The 20,528-nt window shown below is 44.5% G+C and overlaps 1 protein-coding gene across 3 annotated transcripts; it reads right to left on the minus strand.

Annotated features, from left to right (window-relative positions):
• Positions 1-15,753: 15,753 nt before the first annotated feature.
• On the minus strand, positions 15,754-20,302 carry Tpbg (trophoblast glycoprotein). 3 transcript variants are annotated; one of them, XM_041679906.1, is made up of 2 exons: positions 19,948-20,302; positions 15,754-18,920 (listed from the first exon to the last, which is right to left on the minus strand). In XM_041679906.1, exon 2 carries the CDS (start codon positions 18,591-18,593, stop codon positions 17,313-17,315), a length of 1,281 nt encoding a protein of 426 aa, XP_041535840.1. In that variant the 5' UTR covers positions 18,594-18,920; positions 19,948-20,302; the 3' UTR covers positions 15,754-17,312. The 3 variants fall into 3 exon arrangements, with proteins under 3 accessions (XP_041535840.1, XP_041535841.1, XP_041535842.1); XM_041679907.1 differs by lacking the exon at positions 19,948-20,302 and adding an exon at positions 19,599-19,687; XM_041679908.1 differs by lacking the exon at positions 19,948-20,302 and adding an exon at positions 19,098-19,216.
• Positions 20,303-20,528: the final 226 nt, after the last annotated feature.

Raw genomic sequence — 20,528 nt, forward strand, 5'->3', positions numbered from 1 at the left:
TTAACACTTTGGAAAGAAAAGACAACAAGAAAACAGCAGCAACAACAAGCCCCCCCCCCGCCCCCCCTAGCTCCAGTCCTGTGCCCTGAGCATAGAGTCCCTTCACTCAATCTCCCCTGCTCTTACTTCACGGCTTCTGTGAAAGGCAGAAAATCAGGGGGCCTGGAAGCTGCACAGTGATCTATAGCCCAAGCCCAGCATCTGACAGGAGTTCCTGAGAAACCCTGAAGCAGTATTAATTACTCGTTAAGAGCAATTAACGAAAATGACTACATTAAATACCTTCAAAGACCTGGAAACGATCCATTCAAGTTCCCTTCCAAACACAGATAGGAGCTTATGTTTTCTACTTGATGTCTGAAGTCTAGACTCCAGTTTGAACTTGTGTCAGAAAAGACAGGGCTAGCTAGGGAATTAAGTACACAAATAAAAAGTACTTTGGAAAATGTGAGTTAATGCTTCCTATATTTCAGCAGTTGCAAACTGCCCAGTCAAGTATTTCCCCATCAATTTACATACGATTTAAATTGATATATCCAACATCTGGGAGACAACTTTTTTAAAAACATCAGTGTGTATATGTGGGTGGGTGGGTATGGGAGCCCACTCATGTGCAGCTATACACACATGCACGTGTGTGTTTACCTGCATGTGGATGCCGAAAATGGATACTGGGTGTCTTCCTTGTTCACTCCCCCCCCCCTTATCTCCTGAAGCAGGGTCTCTCACTGAACCTCAAGCCTGCTGACGCCGAGCTAGCCAGCTAGCTCAGGGGTCTACGGTGTCTGTCTCGCCAGCGCTTGGATTGCAGGCAGGCCACATCCATCTGGGCTATTTACATGAGTTCTGGGATCTGAATTGCCGTCCTCACGTTCACCTGGCAGGTGCTGTACCTTCCTGTTTGTGTGTTTGCTTGGCGACAGCAATTCTTTTATTTATTTATCATTTTCCTTCTTCTTCCTCTAAAATTGTGTCACTGAAAGCACAGTCTTTCACTGGGCCAAGGCTTTTGGCACCAACTTTATTAGAAACCTGCAGAATCTCAGGATCCAGCCCAGACCTTTTCAATGAGAACTACCATTTTAACAAGGACTCTGGGGACCTCATGGGCGAACTACCCCTTTGGGAACACCACTCTAAAGCATGGTTATGCATACTGCTTATAAGGGACAGACAATTATTAAAGATAAGCCAAAAAATTTTAATTCTAAAACTTGCAGCTGGAAAGACATCTTGGTTGACAAATGCTTGTCATGAACAAGCATGGGGACCTAGATTCAAGCCCAAGAGTACACACACACACACATACGCACATGCACACGCACATGCACAGCCATGCACTGTGGAGGTCTGAATCTGTAATAACCTCCTCTGAGGAGGTAGAGATAGGACAATCCCTGGCACTTACTGGCCAGGCAGTCTAGCATATCAGTGAGCTCCAGATGCAGGGAGAGACCCTGTCTCAAAAAATAAAGTGGAGAACTGGAGCGATACCAGAGTTCTAATGTTCAGAACCCAGGTAATCTAAGTTGTAAAAGTTATAGAAGCCAGGCAGGCATGGCAGCCATCTGTAATCTCTGCACTAGGGAGACAGAGACGGTGATCAGCAGGGGAAACTATTTAGGTAGACTCAGTAGACTCAGCAAGCTCCAGGTTCAACAACTAAAGTGGACAGTTATGGAGGCAGACATCCAGCATCATCTTTGGGCCTCCACATACATGCATACATGCATGAACAAGTGTATGCACCGTCACAGGAAATGTCTAAGGTCATGTCCTGGTTCAACCAATACATGAAGTGGAACAGATTTTCAACATGACCAGAATTGAATCTTCTCTAGAAATCCCAGCACACAGCTGGAAGTCCACAATAAAAGCCTCCACTGAAGAGTAACAGACAAATCACGAGTTGCAAGCAAAAGAATTCTTGATGGCAAATAGAAGAGGAGCCCTTGGTCTTGCCAATATGATATTTTTAAATAGATAAAGGCAATTGCTGCATCCTTGTTCCTTAAACTGTTATTAAGTCAAGTGCAGTCTTTCTAGAATTTTTCATAACAAGAATATGCTGTGAGTCCTCAGAAAAATGATCCTTACATGCTATGTTCAGAACAAGAGTAAACTCTGCTGGATTGTGGCTATTTTCTGAAAATCCCAAGCCCATGTTCCCTTTGTTGTTATAGAGGAAGGGCACCCAGGACACAAAGAAACTAGAACATGGATGGAGTCACACGCCTGAACCCTGTAGTTCACGTGGCCCAAGCGGTGAGTAGTAGATCTGTGATGCGATGTCTTGGCTTCCTGCTACGCCCTGAAAGCTGAACTCCGTGTGCTAATAACATTTTCTACTTAAACTTCTATGTCTAACTCATCATCGCCAATTCTTTAATGCTAATTAGTTTTGGAGGGAAAACAACAACGGAAGGACAATAGTGGCCTGAGAGTGGGGGAACTTAGTTGATTTAGTTATTGTTCCCAAGCTGTTGGACTCCTCAAATGTTCCACAGTGAATAATTTATTACATTGTAGTAAAAACTTTCTTTAAAGAACAAAATAATTTTATCACTGTGGGTCAAAATATAAAACAACCCCATATTAAACCAGAAGGAGCTCTGATGTTTTTTGTTTTTGTTGTTTGTTTTTCTGTCTGCATACTGCCATACAATCAAAACCATTTGATTCTTGAGATGCTCAATGTGGGGGTTAATCAGAGGAAAGCCACCTCGAGCAATCAAAATCATTGTGCAGCTACCCAATGCTTAACCAGTGGTGGTATCAAACTGAAAATATTCTGCCCCTCCTTATGACTGCCAATTACATGCTCTTGTTGACTGAGCAGAGGAAATTCAAAGGAGTTAAGCATATCCAAGAACAGAAAAGTAGCGTAAGGTGCTCTTCTAAAAGGGACGCTTGCTTTTCTTGCAGAGGACTGGGGTCCAGTTCCCAGCAGCCACATTGGTTGGCTCACAACTGCCTGTAACTCTAGTTTCAAGAGACCTAATGCTCTCTTCTGGAATCAGAGGGCAGCTGTGCATGCTCACCCGCACACACACACACACGGAAAAGAAAAAGAAAATTGGCTCAGTGGTAGAGAATTTGCTTAGCATAAGAAAGACCCTAAATTCAATCCTCACTATTCAAAAAAAGAGAATACAGTTTTGATGTTTCTATTTTTCTCCACTGCAAAAGTTTACTACGTCCTACAGAATAAACTGCTGTTTGCCCATTGAATAAATTCTAAACTCTGGGACACGGTAGAAAACATCCCATGATCTTCTCTCTTACACCCTCCAGGTGTCGTCTACTCTTTTCTTGGATACAAGCAAGTTAAGCTATTATTAGCTGGACACCACTTGATACTGTTCCACACTGTGACTCCCAACGTTCATATTACTTCCCTCTCCTCAACATGCTTTGCATTGCCTCACTGAGAAGTTCGATAGGAAAGGGGCATGTTTGAGGCAAGGCTGTCTGGATCATTAACTGACATAGGAGGACCCAGCCCATTGTGGGAGGCATCAGTCCCTAGGCAGGGGTTCCTGAACATTATAAGATATAAGAAAGCTGCCAAATGATGAGTTAAGGACACATATATTCTCTATCTATTGTTCTTGCTGTGGGTGTCATTTGAGCAGCTGCTTGAGTTCCTGCCTTGACTTCCCTGAAAAAAATAGTCTTTAACTTGGAATTAGAACCTTTTCTTTTTTTTCTTTTTTTCTTTTTTTTTTTTTTTTTTTTTTTTTTTGATTTTTCGAGACAGGGTTTCTCCGTAGCTTTTGGTTCCTGTCCTGGAACTAGCTCTTGTAGACCAGGCTGGCCTCGAACTCACAGAGATCCGCCTGCCTCTGCCTCCCGAGTGCTGGGATTAAAGGCGTGCGCCACCACCGCCCGGCGAACCTTTTCTTTCAATGCTCCTTTTTGCCATAGTATTTATCACTGCAATATAAATTAAACTAGGGTGGCAACAAGTTGGGAAGCTGATAGTCTTCTATAACAGTATGCTTTCAAACAATATTTATTACATTACTTAATGAGAATTTCTGGGATAGATGGAACTATATGCTTTCATCACTCTGGATTGCTGTCTTGATCATGTAGGGCATTGCTTTCAGGTTTTGTTCTTTACAGTCGTAAAACAAATGCCACTGCACTGACATCACACAGATCTACACCCGAAAGGACAGGGACTCCAGTGTCTCTCATATACCTTTCTATAGGGGAAGGAAGTCTTTCCCAGAATGCCATCGGTAGATCCCTGCTAAACTACCGATTGGAAGGAACTACCCACATCCATCTCTAGCTTCAGAGAAGACATAGAATATAAGCATTCAGCATTCTTGGCCTTTAAGATAGATCACTACCTTTTGTATAAGCCAGAAGGAGGCTTGGGATAGGGTGGTGTGACTGTCCCGAAGGCAACCAGCAGTTGCTTTTAGTACTTTAGTCTGTTGATGCTCAAATCTAATGACTGAATCCACATCTTCTCGGACTCACCTAGGTAGAGTAACCTCTCCTCTGGGTTTACGCAGTGCCGGGTGCCTTTTCCATCCCTGCTATAGCTCCCACCCCCTACTGTTGGTTCATGTTTACCTAATTTCCTCTGTGGAAATAATACCCTTTCTCTCTCTATCTTTTACTCTTCCTGTGCCCTAGCTTGCTCACTGGCCCTTGGAAATTCTTGAATAAATGTTTCCTGAACTGGAAATCTCACTAATTTGGATAATAGTTAGATGGTTCTATGTGGAAGAAAATGTTCTATTTTTTTCTATGTGGAAGAGAATGATGCCTTGTTCCAAAGTAAATTTAAGTCTTGTACACACTGGCTATTTAGTACACACTCCACAGGTTCTTAGGAGGTTAAGGCAAAAGGATCACTAGCAGTTCAAGTACAGCCTGGACTTAACTCATCAAAAAAAAAAATCTGCTCTTTAATATAAAAAGTACACTGGCAAGAAAAGCAGACAGAATGAAAAAACAGAAACATGCTGAGTTCCATCCCCCACCCCCCCCCCCACACACACACTGAAGGAAGAAGCAGGTTTTCCAAGGGCTCTTTCTAGAGTGAGTCCAGACTCAAGCCAGTTTAGCTCAAAAGCATCTCGCTCCCAACGAGACTCCGACCCTCAGTCAGCTGCAAACAGCCTCAGTTCCCCAGAAGTTGGTGCTGCAAAGCTGCTGCCCTGCCTTCCAACTTCCAATCTTCCTTCTTTACAAGAAGTTAATGAATTTTCTGGCCCGCTAGGACTTCTGCCACTCTCTGAACTTGTCAATAAAAACATCCTGCTCCAGAAGCTTATGGTGCTACCAGGGTCTCATGAAACCACAGCTACCAATAACCATCTTGAGTCAACCAAGCCATAGTTTGAAATTCAACCCCACTCCAAAGACTTGCCAAATGATCTGTCTGGTTAAGTCCCAGCTCTGTGGGCTCTGCTGGCAACATGCGAGCTGCATATTGAGTTTCTCCAGCAAAACAAAGAACTTGTCAAACCCCCTAAACACCATCCTTGTAGACTGAGTTTAGTTAAATGCTATTTTTTCCTACCACAGAGTCATAGAATTGAGTCAGTTTTCCCCAAAGTCTAAGCAACTTGCTTACCTCCAACCAGGAGCCAGCTGACTCAATCCTTGTTCATTCTATTTGTGCTGCTGCATGTTTACCGCAGGTCCTCGGTCTGATACGATGGCAACCCACGCAAACAAAGCAACCCAATCGGTTCAGAACAGAAGCCAACTGGATCAGAATGCATGTTTTTGCTTTATTCTAAAGGTTAGGTTAATGTAAAACACTTTTTTCTTTGGTTGGAGCAGGTAGGTATCTGCTGATAGGGTTGATGATCTCAGTTGAAGTAGGAAAGAAGCCCATTTGTACTTGGAGGTACAGGTTATTTGAACGTTTTTCTGATTGTATTCCACACTCGGGAAAGTTTGCATAAGTCCTGGGATTTGATGAAGACAGCAGACATGGCAGAGGGACAAGTAGCATGCTCACAGACATCTGCCCAGTGAAAGATGCTAAAGACATGACAAAGCCTGCAACCCCCTGCCTCCCATGGTAGATGTGACTCAAAGCTGATCATGAAGGCCAAGCACCCAGGAGAAACCCAGGAATATCTGCTGCGATTACCTACATTGCTCTTACATCAACCATCTTCCAAAGGATGCAGCTCATGGCCTCAAGCAAAAACTGATCACTCAAGTTCACAAAGGAACTCTTCGGCACCAATCCCGATCCCTGCGGTCACACAGCGCTGCCACCCTTTCACAGCAAGGGCTTCTTAGCCATCACAGAGATTTTTATTTTCACTTTAGATTTCTAAATGATATTGTGTGCTGTATGAAGCTGCTCATCCATCTGCTTATATGTACATGTGTATGTGTATGTATGTCTGTCTAATCCCACGACCCAGTGCTAGCATTACAGATATAACCCAACATGCCCCGCTTCTTATGTAAGTGCTGGAATTTGGCCTCAGATCTTTATGCTTGCAAAGCAAGGGTTTTACAAATCTCTCCACTCCTTAAATGGTAAACTTTGGTCCTCTTTTCAACATGCAATTTATTCAGGTCCATATAATATGGTCATTGTTCCTCTGTATTAAACAGACAAGCAAACAAACAAAATATCCGGGCTGAAGAGACGGCTCAATGGTTAAGAGGTCTTGTTGCTTTTCCAGAGGATCTGAGTTCAATTCTCAATACTCACAACAGTCAGTTCACAACTATTTGAAACTCCAGCTCCAGGAACACAACACCGTCTAGCCTCTGAGTGTACCTATACACACCAAAATAATATTTCAAAAACATCAAATGCAGTGATTTCTGTGTTTATAACATTTAAAAAAATGGAGCCAGCTAGATGGGAAGGGGTGTTTGCCATCAAGCCTGGTGAGCCAACCTCAAAGCCTGGCATGTGAACGGCAGGAGAAGAGAACGGAATCCTGCACGTGGTCCTCTGACCTCCACATGTGTACCACGGCACGTGTGTACACACATACATCCGCAAATAAATAAATATAAATTTTAAAAACAAAGACGCCAAAATTGCAACGAAATGACCAGTTACGTGGTTCTCAGAATCCCTTAGGCTGTGGTTGCTGGGCAGGAATCTGTGATTTCCTTTTTCCCAGCTTACACAGCACCGCAGTTGTTACAGTGGTACAGGCCGGAATGGCGATACAGCACAGTGGCTAAGAACACCTACTGTAACAGAGCTTTAATTTCAGCTTCAAGTTGTAGCTGTACCATTTACCTAGCTATGTGAATCTGGGCAGGCTATTTACCTTCCAGGGTGCCCCAGTTTTTCCACCAATGAAATGGTCTCTCTTTTCCCATTAAGAAGACAAGATTACTTAGTGCTTTTAGTCAACTATGTGAATAATATAAAGTTATGTATGCAACACAAAGCCATAGGCATCCATACCCAGTGTGTAGTGCCGAGCCAATTTAAAATGAAAATGTCTCCATGGCTCAAGCCCTCTCCACCAGATTAGTCTGCCTACAACAATGGGTATTAGAATCTGACCCCATGGGTTTTTGGGATTTTTGTTTTGTTTTGTTTTTATGTCTATCCTCAGATGCTTTTAAGTCTCCCCTCTCTACTTCTCGCTCCTCCAGGATCTGGAGAAACCAATACAAACTAACTGACTAGTGCTCTCTTGGTATGGCAAGGCCATCAAAAAGAATTCAAGCCATACAGACCTAGGAACTCTCATCTGGTCTCACATAACCACAATCAAAACCAGATCCACTCTCCTCCCTTGTTCAAGCCAGTCCAGACCAGTGGGAATAATGTCTGCCCTGCTTATTTAAGATCTTTTCATACCTTCTTGGTGTGTGTGTGTGTGTGTGTGTGTGATCAACTTTAAATTCCAAACCACTTTTAAGTGGGGAAATCAACACTCAAGCAATGGAGGGGGAAAGGTGGTGGTCAAGTACTGTCTCCTGCTTGATGACGGCTGGTCCACTGGAGTCTCTTTTCTCTTCCTCTTGGCCTCTCACTGGCCTTACTTATCATAGGCATGCCACAACTTAATACCAGAATTATGGCCTTCACTAAGTTTTCAGTGGTCATGGTGCCTTATTGACATCAACTATCCCATAATAGGCAAGCATGGCCCAGCAGGTCATCAGTTGACTTGGCACTTAAAATTAGCAGGAAAAAAATGAGGCCTCATGGACCTTCCTCCACAGGTGAAATGGCACATTTCAGTATAAAGACAAAAAGACAAGAGCTACAAGAATTCAAAGCTATCATTTGAACTATAGGAGCAATAATTTCTACTATTTCAACTTTAATTGCCCAGTTTGGCCACTGGTGAGACTTGATAGAAATGAATCGCATCTAATAGAGAACCCTCAGTGAAGACTCTCAGATCCAGTGATTATTCAAATATCTAACTTAAATTATTTAAATATTACACTGATGACAACTTCATCTTCCAAGATTCATTTGTCACACTCATTCAAGAAACAAAGACCCAGAGGCTCACGGAGAGCAGTGGGGTATCACACATGAGCACACACACACACACACACACACAGCACCAGGCCCTACTACCTCAATTAAATCTCTAGTAATCACATTGCAGCTAACTGCTGCACACTTCCCTTATGCTACTGCAAAACAATGATTTACCTCACAACACCCATGATGTCAAAATAAGTCCAACATCTTTTAGTTCAGAGGGTCACATAATATTAACTTGTTTTAATTAAGCTCATTTATTTGACCCATGAATCAGGACCCTCCCAAACAAAAGGTGTTGTGTCTAAACTGCACCATATCTAGAAGTCTGTTTAATATCCCTCCCCTAGGCTCCTTCACACCAGAAACCTCATCGGCCTTTCCTTATTGTGGCCACCACTGTCTGCTGGTTTCTAAATCAACGTAAGAGTCCTCCTCTTGCCCGTGCTACACAGTATTGAAACATCAACTGCTTACGGCATCCTCCACAATACTGAGACATTCTGGAGATAAAGTCCTGCAGTGACCCAGTCTGTGATCCTCGGCATCCAGTTTGTCTCTTGGGTTGTGGACCATGAAACAACACTCTTCAGACTCAGCAACTATGGAGACCTCCTTGTCATCATGGAAATGCCATACAGAATACAACCAAGCTGGGCTTTCTGACATATCTGACCTACAGGAAGAAGTGACTTGCTCAATTGCAGTATTGTAAGATGCCAGCCCTCTCCCACCTCTATTGGAGACTTAAGAGTCCCATGAGATGAGATGAGTATTTGGAAAAGGCAGTCTGTAAGCTTTACTGATGTCAAAGTCACCCTGTCATGTAATGACATTCTCTATAAGCTCTTGCCATCTAATCTCAGTCAATACACCCATGATGAGGAGTTGTCACCAAAATTGCTAAACTCCATGCAGTCATCTTGGCCTAGAAGATGTTTTCTAGCAGTCAGTTCAATGTTTAGATTCTGGTAGACTCTTGGGATAGTACCAATGATCTAGTCAATTCATCACTAACAGCAACTATTCTTACAGTTGCATGCATATACACTTACTAATGTTGAAAGAGGTCTTCAGACATCACTGCCAGTGGAGGCAGCTCAATCTTTTCCTGGCCACCCAGACCCGAAATAAACACACAGAAACTATATTAATTAAAACACTGCTTGGCCAATCACTTAAGTGTATTTCTAGCTAGCATTTACATCTTAAATTTATCCATTTCTATTGTTTTATATTTTACCATGAAGCTTGCGACTTACTGGCACCTTTATCCTCCAGCAGCTACGTGGCGTCTCATTGACTCCGCCTAATCTCTCTCCACATCTGTCTGCTTGGAATTCTCGCCTTGCCCTATTCTGCACTGCAATAGGCCCAAAGAAACTTCTTTATTAACCAATGGTATTCACAGCATACAGAGGGGAATCTCACATCAACTCATTATCTCTTCCAAGCATGTAAGCCTTTCAGACAGTGGCCAAGATCTACATTTCTCTCAACATGCACACCATGGTTCCTAAAGATGGCAGTCAATGGTACTTTTACCACTAGCCTGGTACTTCAGACCTCATCAATGGCAATGTGGCTTGTTTAAACAAGTTATACATCGCTGAATGAAACATAGTGTGCTTCGGCCATCCATCATTATCAGTGGTATATCCTAACAGTTCACATCCATTTGTGATACCCATGCAGTGACACTTTGTGAGCCTCAGCCGTTCTCTTCCACAGGATGAAGCTAGTGTCAAGGTTTCAAAACATCAATGCTCCCTCTCTTATTGCTGTTCCCTGTGGTGAGTCTTTCTCCCACCCATCATCTGAGGTTTCTCTTCTTCAAAATAACACTAAAAGATAACTAGTCCACAACCCTTCCACATTCTTCCAGCCAAAGTTTCTCCCTACTTGAAATCACACCACACTGTGAGTCTTGGGTCTGCTATCTTTCACTCTATAGCAAAACTGTTTATATTATGCTATTCCAAAAGCTCAAGTTTTGAGCGTGTGTCCTAGAGACAACTCCCCAGACTCGCCCCCCCCACACACAAAAAAACTTGCAGTTTAAATCTATCTGACTTTTACTAACCTAGATGTAAGGCAGTAAATCACCATCTTCTCTCAACCCCAACCTGCTCTTCAGAGGGCTTTGCTCAAAGTCTGCCTTAGAGGAGACACTTGGTAGAAGTTATTATCATCCCTGAGCCTCACTAGTAGGTGTGAAACAACTGTATGTCAGAAACTCATTTTTAAAACTCTATCCCAACAATGGCACCTGATACGCAGGAAGCATTCAATAAATATTTATTGACTCACCTGGATAAATGATTCATGGAGCCTCGTTGAGATTTTAAGGCAAATAAATGAGAAGATCAATACACAGTTCACAGCTTGCACGGAATTTAAATGATCGGATACACCCGTAACATCTGAAATAAAAGCAGAGTTCAGGCAAGGACACAGCTTGCCTGGAAAACTACTTCCTATCGTGGAAAAGGTCAATTAACTTCGCACATGTTCCTTCGTACCTGCCTCCTTCCTGCCTTCCTTCCACTTCTCTGTCTTATTCTAAGCCAACTAAACTTCTAAATGTATTGCTTTCATGAAGAAAATCGGCATTCACAGGTTTAAAACTGCAACTAGCTGGTTTTCTTCTTATTCAAAATCCTGTCCACAAATGTTTTATTGCTCTGTAAAATTTGATATAAAATTCTTAGGATAAAAGGGGAACTCTGTACTTTTAAGTAGGCTTCAACATTACTTTCAAGTTTAGGTAAAGGCAGTCATTCTCCTTCAAGCATCTGTACTAAGAGAGAAAATGGCAAAAGCAGAAACATAAGCAGGCACAATGCTCACTACAGGATCACCTAAGCCACAAGACATGCCCTCTTCCCTGTCTCGAAAAACCAAAAAAAAAAAAATAAATAAATAAATAAATAAAAGCAGCTACCAAAGTAATTTTAGGGATAGTGGCAATGATTGCAAGTAAATCACATGCAAATTACATATACAAGATACAAGTGACAGGAAGAGAAACCAGTTTATCTCAACATTAAGACTTTCCCCCCTTGATGACAGTATCATACACTGTGTATTCCTGACCCCTGGAGTTTTAAATACTTATAAATTATGTTTATATTTAAATATTTTGAAAAGTATAAATTAGCTTAAATATGTATTTTAATATGTATACCCACATTTGTGATCTATATGAATGAGCACAGGTGTCTGATTGGAAAGCTGTCTTCGCTGAAGCTCACTGCCATCACATTCTACCACTGGAGACTGTCCATGAAGGACATGGTTGTAAACTGACCAGCCTAAAGTCACTAGTCCACTTCCCCTGTGTACAAACAGTGGCCCTTAAATATCATATATCACAGCTGTCTTTGGAGTACTATGTGGGAAAAGCCTACAAGTTCTCAATAAAAAAAATTAAATCAAAACTATATCCTTAAATTAAAACATATTATTAAATAGGTACTTTCCACAGAAAAAGTCTTATTTTTGGTTGTATTTTAAGTTTTTGCTTCCTTGATAACAAGTATTTTCTCTCATTAATCAAATTAAACAGAATCATAAATAGGCCTTATTATCATAAAATGTTGGCTAAACAGTGAGGAGAGCATATTTAATAAAAGTTTACGTGTTAGTTTGTAATATAGCAGCCATAACTTAAGGCACATTTTTATTTAGGATAATTAAGCAAACCTAGTTTCCTACATGATGCATTCAAAGGTGCCCATCTCAGTCTCCTCACAATCCACATAAGTGTCAAACCTTCTGCAGTCGGCGGCATGTGTGCCGCAGTGAGAGACGGCTGGGGTTCTTGTCCGTGGGGCTGCATGCACAGACAGCAACCCCGTGCCGCAGCAGGACTGGCCAGGCTAGCAACACACAGCACAGACAGCAACCCCGTGCCGCAGCAGGCCTGGCCAGGCTATAAACACACGGCACAGACAGCAACCCCGTGCCGCAGCAGGACTGACCAGGCTATCCACACAAGGCACAGACAGCAACCCTGTGCCGCGGCAGGACTGGCCAGGCTATCCACACACGGCACAGACAGCAACCCCGTGCCGCAGCAGGACTGACCAGGCTATCCACACACGGCACAGACAGCAACCCCGTGCCGCAGCAGGCCTGGCCAGGCTATCCACACACGGCACAGACAGCAACCCCGTGCCGCAGCAGGCCTGGCCAGGCTATCCACACACGGCCCTTACTACAGCGAGAGTGCTCCGTGTTGCTAGAGCTGCCCTGTTTGTGTCCAGACCCCGGAAGGATGGCGACACACACCTGGCACAGGCCCAACCAGCGAGCAGACCATATCATGCAAAACTGACCCTTTCGCCTGGCCACCAACCTCGTGGCCATGAACTCGGCCTAATTTGTTTCATTTCTCACCAGCTACACTAATTCCTCTTCAAAACAGACTTATACACGTTACTCAGCATTGCAGAATTTCTGTCCCTTCAATCCAAGTATCACCATGAAGTTTCCCAAAATATTTCTTATGAGAGTGAATAGGCATATATGAAAATACTGTGATAAAATCCATTCTTCTGTACAATTTACAAATAACAGAACTACGAAACTATTTCCTATCATGCTACAGATACAGAGATGTTTCACAGGAACAACAATCAGAAAAATATCCATTCATACCCATTAGCGTATGTCAAGGAACCTGAAGCATGGTACCTGTTACTAATTTTGAAGGAAAATCTGAAGATTGAACCACTCACTCAAAACAAAGCACAAGTGCACCAAGGAAATTGTTTTTAAAAATCAGACAACAGGAATTTCCAAGGGTAGGCAATAGTAATACTGCCACCTGTCAATCAGAGAGGAAGATGGGTAGCTTAGGATCCTGGCACCTGGAGTGGCTGGCATTATGCTGTGGATAAGTCACGGTCTTCGTTTTTCATTTGTAGAATGGAACACTTGCCTAGCATGTCTAAGAGCCCCTCCAAGTATGAAACACTAAGAATTCATGCATCTGTAAATATATAAACCTATTTTAAACAATTTTAAGTCTAGGGTTTTTGATTTTTTTTTAACCCCTGGCAATAACTGGGTTGCTAAAATGCTCTCAGATAAAACACACAATTGAAAAGTCTGCCTTTCTGAATCCAGTCTCCAAGAAGAATGGATAGGTAACTGTATGAAACTCTCAAGGAGCTGTTGTCCCCATCTGGAAGGAGACAGTGGCGCAGGGCAGCACAGGGCTTCTTAAGCTACCCATTTCTACCACACCTCTGCCGTGCTGCTGACACCTTCTAAGAAGAAACTATTAATGAGTTTTTGTATGTCACCCACAAATAGAATTTCCTCCCTTTCTCGCCTACCTGATCTAATGAAAGTCTGTCATCCTGATGCAGCTCCAAAGGTTGGACAGGTAGGGGATTTCGGAGCAAGAAGAAAAAAACGTGCCTAACTCTTAGCCTTGCAGATCCTCACGGTCTCCGTTATCGAAGTCTCGAAGTCTTTGGAGAAAGATCAATATGGAAACTGGGAATGAGATAAAGGATGAACTCCAGCAAACTTGAGTAGCAAAGCTCCTAATATCTTCAACAAAGTAAGGTTCGCATTAGTGGAGCCCCAGGCCAAAGGGAGAAGAATGAAACCATAACTACGGGAAAAAGCCATCGACCGGTTGCCTTATACCAAAGCTACTTCTAAAAGATGTTACGGTAAGGCGTCACTGATTTTTAATTAAATACTGCAATGAGCATTAATTTGCATTCATTGTCAATCATGATGTTTCATGAGAACTTACTAATTGGGTCACCCATGTGTTGCAACTCAGCCTTCCTGTTCATCTTTTAGGGAGGAACTGTTCTTAAAACAAAGAAACAAAATCAACCCATCAAATGTGTTTCAAAGCCTCCCTGCTTTGTAAGAGAAACCTTATAGATGACCAACGACGTGCACTCAGGACAGCTGACTGGCAAGAATTAAGGCTGCAGAGCGAAAGCCACCAAAGAGCTCTTACGTAGGGTCAAACAGCCTAATGTCTTTGCTTCACTGATTAGGCATGTATTCGATATCTGAATAGCTTTTCAAATTAGGAGATTAAAAGATGTATTTTTCTAATTTTCTTCAAATGCAATTTGCTAAGGATAAAGGATGTCTGCTGAATACTTACCTTCTGAAATAAAGTATAATAACAAAACAGAATTTTTGTAGCTTTCTAAGAGCCATGTATAATGGGAAAGAGCAGTGTTGATACAACAAGTGTAATTATTTTAAATAAAGTCACAACTTGCATCTGTCACATTCCCTATCACCCCCATACACTGGATGTGTTTATATTGCACTTGTCCTCCAAGGAACTTGGAATGCTGGTGCGCTCCTGGACCGCATGTATTATAACCGTACAAAATAAGGCTCTAGGTGCATCTGCAAGTTCATGCGGGAGAGGATGGGTGGGGGCGGAAGGAAGAATGACAGCCTCAAAACAGCCACCTCCGAACAGGCAAATCATCTTCATTTGATGGATTCATCACTGCTTTGGGAGTAGACAGAAAAAAAAAAGTACAAGAATAAAAACCGATGAATCTACAGAGTTCCTGAATCTTCAATAATGCACAATTTTTAACTCTTCAATTATCAGGGGGCAAAGAAATAATCCCTGTAAAACAAGCTTCATCAAAACCACATAATATCTACACATCCACCAACCTGCTATCAATAGCTCATTTCTTTTATTTATTGGGTATTTTTTTTACTGTTTTTGGCACACTAACATCTTCATTATTCTTTGAAAGTAATGGCAGTCAGTGATGTTTATGAACATCACATACACCCTTAATATGTTCAATGAAACACTAAGTAGCCTTACTCAGGTAATTATAGGAGCAGAAATATTACCCATACATAGTAAATACTATTTCACAAAATAAGTCACACAGAACTGAAGATCTTAAGGCCCCATTTCTGACTAGACCATATAACCAGTTCTAAACATCAAATAGATTCACATAGTTTTGAAAACTGAACCCAACTGCAAGAAGTAATCTGCAAAAGAGCTTTATAATTTAAGGTATGATCTATTTATTTATAAAAATAGCAAAGTATAAGTTTTATTTCAAATGTAAGATACTACAGACATGAATCACTTAAAAGCCAGGCAGGTTCTGAAGTTTGTTGATGCAAGTGTCCTCCTATTTAAAGTTAGGGAATAATGGCTAGATTTAAGTTCCTTTATATAATGGCTTGGAGACAGAGAAATGAAATTTACTGTTCACTGTAGTGGCCAATGATGACAGGGGGCAGGGATTAGAGATGAGCTAGAAGAGTATCGATGAAGAATTGCTTCAATTTATACCTAAATATGATTTATTACTTATGGAGATAAATACACTTACCTAGTGCTCAGAGCTTAGCTTTTTTTAAAAAGCCCCCAAATTCCTAAATACTGAACATAAAACCCAATAATTACTTATAACACTTATTCCTAAATACTAATATTTATCCCTGGGTGTTTCTTTAAGTTTAAATGTAATCCTGGTAATTATAAAAATGCATTCTTTGATCCATTTTGAATATTTAGAAAATATTCTCAAGACTCTGAATTCCAATTTATGACCTCTGAAAAGACTGTTTGTATTTTAAAAATATTTTATTCCAGATTATTTTAAGATATTTTATTTTCACACATTTATGGCCACCACATGACTCATCCTTGGCTCTGAAATTCCATGGAGCAACTTCATTCAGTTTTGCTAATATTTCTGTCTTAACAACTTCATCTGTCTAGACCAGGAAGCAGCTGTGAGATACTTCTCATGAAGAACTCATCACTGTAACCAGCTTCACAATGCTGAACACCATTAACTTGGGAACCTCTAACAGTCTGGCCCTGTAAATATTTTAATTCTATTTAAGCCCTAAAAGAATCTGGCCATTTCAGAACTATCTTGTCTGTTTATATAAGACACGGCTCTAGTTTGATCTCATGTCCGCTAACTAATAACTCATGATTTGAACCAAAACGACTCAATATCATTCACTGCCTTTCATCCTCATTTCAAAATACCAAACTTGAACACATCATGTTTCTTTTAAGACTTTTTATTGATGTTTTGTTTTGTTTTTTAAACAATCCAGTCTGTTGGATCTCAATGCAGTTTATATAAAAAAAAAAAAAAGAAAGAAAGAAAGACAAACCCTTAGGACGGTTTCCTATAAACTGCAATCAAAAAGTAATTTAGTTTGTCAAAGAGGTTATCTGAAGTTGCAATTTTCTTTAATATGCAGAATAGTAAAATGTAAGCATGCTCTTGGATGCAGGTGCTCCTGTGCACTAGGTTCTATAAAAGAGCTTGCTAAGGTCTGCAGGCAGTTTGGGGATGCAATTATTTTCTCCATAATTTACGTAGGTGAGGATGAAACTCATATTTATGAATAAAGTATTTTTCTCAAAAAATCTGAGGCAGCTTCCGTTGAATGCTCTCTGTGCTACACCTTGAACTGAATTAAGAAAGAGTCAATGTCCATGCTGGAACTTTTGAAAAAAAAAGAAAAAAAAAAAAAACAAAAAACTCCCTCCGCAGGCATCGAGGATTACCGAAAGGAAAGGGGTAAATAAACATTGTATGCACGACTGTTTATGTTCTTACATTAACAGAACACACCAATATTTTACATAACAAGGAAGCAAAATCCCTTCACTGCTTTCAGTCAAAGTCACTGGTGTGGATGATGGAGGGTGGAGGTGGAGCAAGCCTAGTAAAGGGAAAAAACAAAAAACAAAACAAACAAACAAAAACCAACTGAAGTCTACAGCTCATGCACAGTTGTCCTGTTTCTGAAGTCTACACCGCATGCAGACCAGTCCTGTTTCTCAGACATCCGAGTTGGAACTGAGATTTGTCAACCTGGGGTCCGCATTGATCTCGTATCTGTAATGATACCCTTCCATGTGATCCCTGCACGCATCTCTGATGTTATGCATCCACTTTTTTATGCCTTTACGGTTCAAATACAAAACGAGGAGGAAAATAGCGCCTATCAGAGCTAAAACAATACCTAGGAAGACATAGGAAGTCTGCAGGGATGGGGGAAGGAGAGCGTCACAGTCCAGGTCAGAGCTGTTGAGCTCCAAGAGGCCACGGTTCCTCATTTTTTCTGGGAATGCACAGGTGAGCTTGGCTTTATCGGGCACCACCTCTGTCTCTTTAAGCCAGGTCACCAGGTCAGCAATGTAGCAGTCGCAAACCCAGGGATTGTTGTCCAGGTACACCTTGACACGAGGGAGGCCTTGCCACTCAGCCAAAGTAGAGTTGTGAAGGACCTTGAGAGCATTGTCCTCCAAGTGGAGGCTTTCGAGGTGTGTCAGGTTGCGGAAGGATGCATACGTCAGGCTCACCAAGGAGTTGTTCCGAAGGTCCAGGTGGCTGAGACTCGGCAGTTGGGCCAGTAAATCCCGAGGCAGGTAAAGGAAGTGATTACTGGCCAGCTCAAGGCGCTGCAGCCCTTGGAGAGCAAAGCCTGAGCGTAGGGCAGCTGCCACCATGCCCTCAAAGGCCACCATGCCCTCAAAGCTTCCGTTCTGCCGCTGATCCTCAGGGGGCACAATGTGATTCAGGAACAGCTCCTCCAGGGAGCTAGGGGCCGAGACGCTGGCGTTGCTGCCCGCAAAGGCGAAGGCGCTGAGGTTGGTGAGAGGGTTGTGGCTGAGGTCGAGGTGGCGCAGGCCGGGCAGATGCTCGAAGGCACCTGCACACACCTCCTTCAGGTGGTTGCCGCTGAGGTTGAGCGTCGCCAGGTCGGCGAGCGGTGGCCGCCGGGCGAAAGCGCCAGCCGGGAGCACGGTCATCTGGTTGCCGGTGATGAAGAGGTTGCGAACGTAGGAAGGCAGGTCCGCGGGCACCTCCATCAGGTTGCGGTTAACGCACTTAACCGTGCGCGCCGCCTCGGAGCACTCGCACGCCGCCGGGCATCGCTCGGCTGGCGGAGGCTGCACAGACCCCGAGGCCAGGAACGCCGCCGGGGAGGTGGAAGACGAGGGTACCGAAGAGCTGGGCGCCGACGCGGAAACCCAACCCAGCAGCACCAGTGCCAGTCGTGCCAGGCGCAGCCGCCCGTCTCCGGCGGTGGGGCCCCGGGAGCCCGCCCCAGGCATCGCGGCTCGCAGCTCCCCGGAGCTGGGACAGCGCCCGCTCCGAAGGCTCGACCGGCTGGGCCCGGCGGGCGCGAGCCGGCCCCAAGTGTCGGCTACAAACTTTCCACGCGTGGGAGTCAATTGGGGAGGGGCACCAAAGCCGGAACTTGGTTTACCCCGGGCCACCGGGCGTCCCCCTCCCGGAGCGGTTCCCCGCCCTTCCCTCCAGCGAGTACGCACGACCGGTAGCGACACGGGCCTCAGCGCTCCTCCTCCCGCCGCTGCTGGGGTGGCACCTCCTCGACTCTTTTGTTGGCGCCTTTCGCAGGGCAGGATCCGATGAGCGACCTGGGACAAGCGGGAGAGAAGTGTGAGGAGCGGCGATAGCCGCCGCGCCCCGAGTACAAGCCAAGTTCTCCCCACCCTTCCTACTCAGCCCTAGCCTTCGCGTGCGTCCTTCCCCACGGAGGACGCGGTCCCCACTCCCGAGCGCTAAGCCTGCCTCTTCCGGGCCCACATCTGTACCAGAGCCACCTCCCGCCTGGCTCCTGCGGTGGGGATTGCACTCCTCTCGCCTAGAACTTCTCGCAGAGCCCGCTGCGTCCTGCAAGCAAACTTCTCCCTTCCCCAGCTCCCGGCTCCCACCGCCCCCGCCGACCACCTGCCTTCCGGGGTCCCCGCCCCCGCCGCGCCTCCCCGCCCAGGTTGGGATGAGAGCGAAGTTTCGGGTTAAGCGACTCTTTCCATCTTTTTGTGCCTTCTTGAATTAGTGGAGAAAGGGGTGCGGAGCCATACAGCTGTCGCCCACTCCCGACTCCCAGTTCGTGGCCCTCCAGCCCCCCCTCCCCCCCGATCCCGAAGGGGGTTCAGGCGTCTCCAGAAAGGAGAAGGGAATCTCCAACAAAGCGGCTGTATATCATGGGCGGGTTAGCAGCCAGACCCCCACTCCCTTCACGCCCCAGTGTGGAAAGGAATCCCGACCCCGCCTCCAGGTCCTGTTCTGGCCGCTGGGTCCCCGCCGCTTACCTCCGCGCCGGGCGCCTCCAAAGCCAACTCCGAGTCCCCGCGCCTACCCGGCTCCCGCTGCGGGCGCCGACTCTCCTCGCACCCCAGCCCCTAGCCCAACCTCCACTGCTGGGAAAAACCAAGCCGGGGGGCGGGGGAGGGCCGGGGCTGCGGGACAGATTGCATCCGTGCAGCCCACCTCGGCTGCCAGTGGGGGGGCTTTAAGGAGGGGGACGAGGGAGACCAGGGCTGCGCGCCTTCTGCTGGCGGGGATAAACGAACCACGCGCCCGGTAAAGGTGAGGGGTTTCCCTTCTGTTCCCCCTCCCTGGCATCCTTTGGTGGTTCCTTATTTTGCATAGCGTATTTACCTCGGATAGAAACAAAACCGCTGGTAGATCTCTTGGAATTCACGCTGCTTCGGGCATCGCCGGCAGTGCTGAGATGGATTTTAGCGTGACCCACATCAACCCAAAGGAACGAGCTGCACACGTTACATCCGCCACAGCAAATGCCCGGGTTGTGAGGGAGATTCAGAAAGTCTCCTCTCGCGTGGCTCGGTTAGGCTGGCAACTTCAGATTCAGGGGTAGTTAGTTAATGCCTTCCTACCTGTGCCACCCCCGCACGCCTTGGGTAGTTATGAAACTTGGGAAGAGTCAACTTTAAAGTGGGGGAGGGTTAGTGGAAAGGACACTCATTCTTGATTCATTATGAGGTTCTTTTTTTTTTCCCTCTCCTCTCAAAATTAAAACCAGAGGGAAGAAAACGGCAGCTAAAACACCCCAGAAACAAAGGCAAATAGCAAAGATGTGAGTCACCCGGAAAGCTCCCTCCACCAGATTCGGAGCGTTGTGTCAGCACAAGTCACTTACGCAGGGAGCGCTCGCGGCGGGAGGTGGGCGGGCTGACCTAGGAAAGAAGTTTGTCCCAAAGTGTGTCTCCCAAGAGGCC

This window comes from Microtus oregoni, unplaced genomic scaffold, assembly GCF_018167655.1.
Source record: "Microtus oregoni isolate MIOR12 unplaced genomic scaffold, Mior012 000032F_ref0000030, whole genome shotgun sequence".
Classification (NCBI taxonomy): Eukaryota; Metazoa; Chordata; class Mammalia; order Rodentia; family Cricetidae; genus Microtus; species Microtus oregoni.